At 40.4% G+C, this 6,854-nt stretch overlaps 1 protein-coding gene across 1 annotated transcript in view; it reads left to right on the plus strand.

Moving 5' to 3' along the window:
* Positions 1–6,329, plus strand: part of grk1b (G protein-coupled receptor kinase 1 b) — a 73,979-nt gene extending 67,650 nt beyond the window's left edge. Inside the window, 2 exon segments of the mRNA XM_073840025.1 lie at positions 5,288–5,397; positions 6,144–6,329. Of these exon segments, the coding sequence (XP_073696126.1) occupies positions 5,288–5,397; positions 6,144–6,329 (296 nt within the window).
* Positions 6,330–6,854: the final 525 nt, after the last annotated feature.

Below are 6,854 nucleotides of genomic sequence, written 5' to 3' on the forward strand. Positions count from 1 at the left end.
CTAAATAATGCAGCCTAACAATCCTTTAATGGATTTGGATTGGAAAATGTATTAAGTGTATGCCAGGTTAAAGAGATGGGTCTTTAATCTAGATTTAAACTGACAGATTGTGTCTGCCTCCCGAACAGTGTTAGGTAAATTGTTCCAGAGTTTGGGCGCTAAATGTGAAAAGGACCTGCCGCCCGCAGTTGATTTTGATATTCTAGGTACTATCAAATTGCCGGAGTTTTGAGGACGCAGCGGACGTGAAGGACTATAATATGATAAGAGCTCGCTCAAGTACTTAGGAGCTAAACCATTCAGGGCTTTATAAGTAATTAGCAAGATTTTAAAGTCTATACGATGTTTAATAGGGAGCCAGTGCAGTGTTGACAGAACCGGGCTAATATGGTCATACTTTCTGGTTCTAGTAAGAACTCTAGCTGCTGCATTTTGGACCAGCTGGAGTTTGTTTATTAAGCGTGCAGAACAACCACCCAATAAAGCATTACAATAATCTAATCTTGAGGTCATGAACGCATGGATTAACGTTTCTGCATTTGACATCGAGAGCATAGGTCGTAATTTAGATATATTTTTTAGATGAAAAAATGCGGTTTTGCAAATGCTAGAAATGTGGCTTTCGAAGGAGAGATTGCTATCGAATAGGACACCTAAGTTCCTGACTGATGATGAAGAATTTACAGAGCAGCCATCTAGTATTAGACTGTGTTTTAGGTTATTACTTGTAGAGGTTTTAGGTCCAATAATTAACACCTCTGTTTTTTCAGAATTTAGCAGTAAGAAATTTCTCGCCATCCAATTTTTTATTTCAACTATGCATTCTGTTAGTTTTCCAAATTGGCATGTTTCACCGGGCCGCGAAGAAATATAGAGCTGCGTATCATCAGCGTAACAATGAAAGCTAACACCATGTTTCCTGATGATATCTCCCAAGGGTAACATATAAAGTGTAAAAAGTAATGGCCCTAATACTGAGCCTTGAGGTACTCCATACTGCACTTGTGACTGATATGATACCTCGTCATTTACTGCTACGAATTGATGCCGGCCAGATAAGTACGATTTGAACCAAGCCAGTGCACTACCACTAACGCCAACATAATTTTCAAGTCTATTTAAAAGAATATTGTGGTCAATAGTATCAAATGCAGCACTTAGATCTAGTAGCACTAATAGAGAGATGCATCCACAATCAGAAGACAGGAGAAGGTCATTAGTAACTCTAATAAGAGCAGTCTCAGTGCTATGATACGGTCTAAAACCTGACTGGAAATCCTCACAGATACCATTTTTCTCTAAGAAAGAACACAATTGTGAGGACACTACCTTTTCTAGTATCTTTGACAGAAAAGGGAGATTGGAAATTGGTCTGTAATTGTTTAATTCACTGGGATCAAGTTGAGGTTTTTTAATTAAAGGCTTAATAACAGCCAGTTTGAAGGTTTTGGGGACATATCCTAATGATAATGACGAATTAATAATATTCAGAAGAGGATCCATGACTTCTGGAAGCACCTCTTTTAGTAACTTAGATGGAATAGGGTCTAACATACATGTTGTCGGTTTAGATGATTTAATAAGTTTACACAGCTCTTCCTCTCCTATAGTTGAAAATGCATGGAATTTTTCCTCAGGAGATCTATAGCATATCTGATTTGATACTGTAGCGGATGGCTGCATAGTTACAATTTTATCTCTAATACTATCTATCTTGGTAGTAAAGTAGTTCATAAAGTCGTTACTGCTGTGCTGTTGGGAAAAGTCAACGTCTGTTGGTGCTTTATTCTTCGTTAATTTAGCCACTGTATTGAATAAATACCTAGGATTATGTTTGTTTTCTTCTAAGAAAGATGAAAAATAGTCTGATCTAGCAGATTTTAGTGCTTTTCTATAGGATATGTTACATTCACGCCAGGCTGTACGGAAAACCTCTAGTTTTGTTTTCTTCCAGCTGCGTTCCATTTTTTGTCGTGCTCTCTTCAGTGCGCGAGTGTGTTCAGTATACCACGGCGTCGGACTGTTTTCCTTAATCTTTCTTAAACGCAGAGGATCAACTATATCTAAAGTGCTAGAAAAAAGAGAGGCAATAGTTTCTGTTGCATCATCAAGTTTTTCTGAGCTATTGGATATGCTGAGGAATTCAGATAAATCAGGAAGATTACTTACAAAGCAGTCTCTTGTGGTAGAAGTAATGGTTCTACCGTATTTATACCGAGGAGTTAATTTTACAGATTTAGTTATCTGGAGTATACACGAGACTAGATAATGATCTGAGATATCATCACTTTGATGCAGAATTTCAACGCCATTTACATCAATTCCGTGTGACAATATTAAATCTAAAGTATGATTTCGGCAATGAGTAGGTCCTGACACGTGTTGTCTAATCCCAATTGAGTTCAGAATGTCTATAAATGCTGATCCCAATGCATCTTTTTCATTATCAACATGGATGTTAAAATCACCCACTATTAAGACTTTATCTGCGGCCAACACTAATTCGGATAGAAAATCAGCAAATTCTTTAATAAAGTCTGTATGGTGCCCTGGTGGCCTATATACAGTAGCTAGTACAAGCTTCACAGGAGATTTAGCATTAATACTTGTTTCTTTGGATAATGGTATATGGAGCACCATTACTTCAAACGAGTTATACTTAAAGCCCGTTCTCTGGGAAACACTGAACATATTGTTATAAATTGTGCAAACACCTCCCCCCTTACCTTTTACACGTGGCACATGTTTATAACAGTAATTTTGGGGGGTAGACTCATTTAAAATAATGTAATCATCTGGTTTTAGCCAGGTTTCTGTCAAACAGAGCACATCTAGCTTATGATCAGTGATCATATCATTTACAAAAAGTGCTTTCGTAGAAAGTGACCTGATATTTAATAAGCCAAGCTTTATCATTTGTTTCTCAGTATTATGTACATTTTTTATTTGTTGAACATCAATTAAATTGCGACTCTTAAATTGCTTTGGAAGTTTATTGTATTTTCGAGCTCGGGGAACAGACAGAGTCTCTATAGTGTGATATCTAGGTGAAAGGGTCTCTATGTGCTGAGAGTTAACTGATTTCTGTGACGTGAGGCGGCTAGCAGACGGTCGGTTTAGCCAGTCTGTCTGTCTGACAGTCCCTGTCACTGCTATGGAGGCCGTTTCTGAAATCCCTGTCTGCCCTGTCATGGCTATGGAGGCCGTTCCTGAAGTCCCTGTCTGCCCTGTTACGGCTATGGAGGTTTTTCCTGAAGTTCCTGTCTGCCCTGTCACGGCTACGGAGGCCGTTCCCGAAGTTCCTGTCTGCTCTGTCATGGCTATGGAGGCCGTTCCTGAAGTTCCTGTCTGCCCCATCACGGCTATGGAGGCCGTTCCTGAACTTCCTATCTGCCCTGTTACGGCCATGAAGACCGCATGTGCCCCTACTGTGCCGCCCTGGTGGGCCTCTGCTCCGTCTGCGCCACCCTGGTGGGCTTCTGCTCCGTCTGCTCTGCCTTGATGGGCTCCCGCTCCGTATGCCCCGCCCTGGTGGGCTCCTGCTCCTTCCGCGCCGCCCTGGTGGGCTCCCGCTCCGTCTGCGCTGCCCTGGTGGGCTCCCGCTCCGTCTGCGCCACCCTGGTGGGCTCCTACTCTTTCTGCACCACCCTGGTGGGCTCCTGCTCCTCCACCGCCACATGGACCTGGCCCTCCGTCTGTTCCCCATTGGTTGTTTCTGTCATGTGACCCCTAGTGTTTGGTATAAAGCCTCTCCCTTCCCCCTCTGTTGTCAATGATCATTGTTTAGCATTTAGCCTTAGTGTTTCCATTGTTTCTTGTTCTTTGTTCCTTGCCTTGCCCGTGTGTTTTGATCTTGGATTGTTTTTGTATTTTTGAACCTTGCTGCCAGCCCCGACCATATTGGACTATTCTTTCGGATTACCCTTGTTGTTCCAGTTTGCCGGTGTTTGACCCTGCTTGTTTTTGACCACATCTACAATAAAGCTTGCATTTGGATCCACTTCTCACTGCCTCCGTTACACACGGGCACAGTGCTGAAATTTTACTTGATTTATTTTAATTAATTAATTAATTAATTACTTAATGGTTATTTGAACCCTTCATATCACCTACTGCATAGGGTCATGCTTGCTTGTGTACATCAAAATAAATTATTTAGAACAATTCCTAGATTTTCTTAAAAAAGGTGTCACTTGTTCATGCTAAATCCCTGCAACAATAGAGTGTTCTGGGTGGTTGCCAGGGCAATTGCTATGGTTAGAAGTAATTGTAATGCTTTGCTAATGCAAGTTTTCTGGATGGTTGCTGAAGTGTTCTGAGTGTTCACAATGCTTAGAGATTTCTAGATGGTTGCTTACTGACCTACAAGGTTTGACTTCTTCCAAACACATGCAAATACAATGCTATCATTAATATGAGAAAAAATTGCCTGTAGGACACCTTCATACATGGTCCTGAGTGAACTACACAAAACGCACATTCTCTGTTTGTGACTATTATTTAAGCGGGCAGCTCAGGACACAAGTAGCAAGACTAAATCCTAAGTTCAAATAAGACCACTAATACGATTGCAGTGTAGAAGAAACCATAGGTGGTTAGGCAGCACTCGCAGGGGGCATCAGTCAGAACACTGAGAATGTAGGACTGAACAGACCTGGATTAAATCAGAAAATTCACAGCACAGCATATAGTACTGTAGTGATGTAATATATACATGTGTACAGTATGTGTGTAGCTGTAATTTATATTAAAATTGTGCTTCAGAACTTCTAAAAATTATAATTATGAATGGCACAATGCAGATTAATAACACGAAATACACAAGCATTATTTACTGAAAATCATTCAAATGTTGAAATAATTAACATGATATATGAGATTTTAACCATCAAGCATGAATGAAATATTAAGAAAATATCTAAATGGCGCAACTGGAAATGCTTCGGGACCAGACATGCGCAGTAGCGTTCCAACGCGCTTGTTATTGTTTACGTCCTTGAAATGGTCTATAGTTAAAGTTAGGATATGCATCATGAAAGTGCTTATGAAAAAGTGACAAGTTTTTTTTTTTTTGTTTTGGTTTTTTTTTTTTTGAATATGTGGTAAAGTTTGTTTTGCAATGTCCTTGTTACACATGTAATTACACTGTAATAAGGACACCTTAAAATAAAGTGAATGTGGTAGCCAGGTTATGTATTAAAGTACCATCTAAAACCATTGTATTATACTTTAAGCATTCTTTTCTTTTCTTTTCTAATCTAATCTATTCTTTTCTTATTTTGCATAGGTGTGCTTCCTCCTCCTTTTGTCCCAGATCCTAAGATGGTCTATGCCAAAGACATTGATGATGTGGGAGCATTCAGCACTGTCAAAGGTGTTGTGATTGACAACAAAGACGTTAGGTGTGTTCGAGCTCATGCTGCGCTGCGCAGACCGATCGGCGAGATTAGCCGAAAGCAGTCGGGGAGGAGCTGAAAACGGAGCTGTCAAGTCGGACAAGTTGGGGACAAATCTCAAATCTCGTTGCTTCCTCAAACATGGCAGATCACGTTGCGTTTGCCTACTTTATTGCACATGAACTGGAAGCTATAGAAATACCTTTTTTGTTGGAAGAAATGCAACACATGCAAGTAAAGCAGCAACTACAGATTTCAGCATCAATCAATGTTGACCACATTACATTAAATGTCTGTGACATTTTAGTTATTCCATAAAAAATATTACTTAAATATGCAGCTGAATACTATAAGTGGTCTGTATGAAAAAAGTACAATAATAAACTTATGCACAAATCCAATATAAAGAATTTAAGGGAATAAAATGTACTGCAGTCAAAAGATCGTAAACTATTTACGAAATGGCATGCAAATTGATTTGTTATGCACGAAACACGCATGATCATCGTCATGTGGTGAATGTGGCCAATCATGAGAAGCTGTGACGTCATCACAGCCTGGCGCAGTCCCTTCTGAAATGCTGCGCTGGCTGAGCAAGCTGGCTGTTCTCGAAACGCTCTCGCGTTACTTTGATGCCACACGTGAACGTCACGTGGCGTCGTCGCCGGTTCAAGTCGGACAAAATTTCTAACCGGCATGCACTACTTCAAGTCAGCCGCCGATCAGTCTGCGCAGCGCTGTATGAAGTCGAACGCAACTAATGAATTCTACAATGAGTTTGCGACTGGGAATGTACCAATTCCATGGCAGGAGGAGATGATTGAGACAGGTGTCTTTGGGGAGCTTAACATCTGGGGGCAAAACGGAAAACTCCCGAATGATCTGGATCCCAACTATGTGGAAGCAAAAGGAGGGGGATGTGTTCTACTGTGAACTAGGGAAAAAAAGAAACTAGTCGACGCACAGGGAATGATTCACATTGAACAGCAAAGGCATGAATTATGTACTTAATGTGAAAAATGATTGTGTAACTTAGAATGTCTACATATGTATGTATTGGGATGAACAATTAATAAGCAGTAAGCAAATCACCTGAATTTATTGTAATATACATGAGGTAACTGTCACACCCCGGACTTTCATGTTGGTTTCTCCCATCAATTCCCCCCGCAGATCTTAGTGTTTTGGTTTCTCCCTCATTGTCTGCACCTGTGTGTGTAATCAGTCTGTGTATTTAGTGTGTGCTTTCACCTCATTGCTGTCGGTCTTTGATGTTCTTTGGATGTTACCACTCCGTGTTCCTGTGTCTGCCTGTTTCCCATTGGATTTATTAAATATTCGTCTTTTACTACGTCGTTGTTCGTGTGTTCCTGCCTGATCCGTGACAGTAACATTACTGATAATGGTATTTGTGCTTGCACATTTGCAGTTTCATGAGGGAATTTTTGGTCATGGAGG

This window comes from Garra rufa, chromosome 5, assembly GCF_049309525.1.
Source record: "Garra rufa chromosome 5, GarRuf1.0, whole genome shotgun sequence".
Classification (NCBI taxonomy): domain Eukaryota; kingdom Metazoa; phylum Chordata; class Actinopteri; order Cypriniformes; family Cyprinidae; genus Garra; species Garra rufa.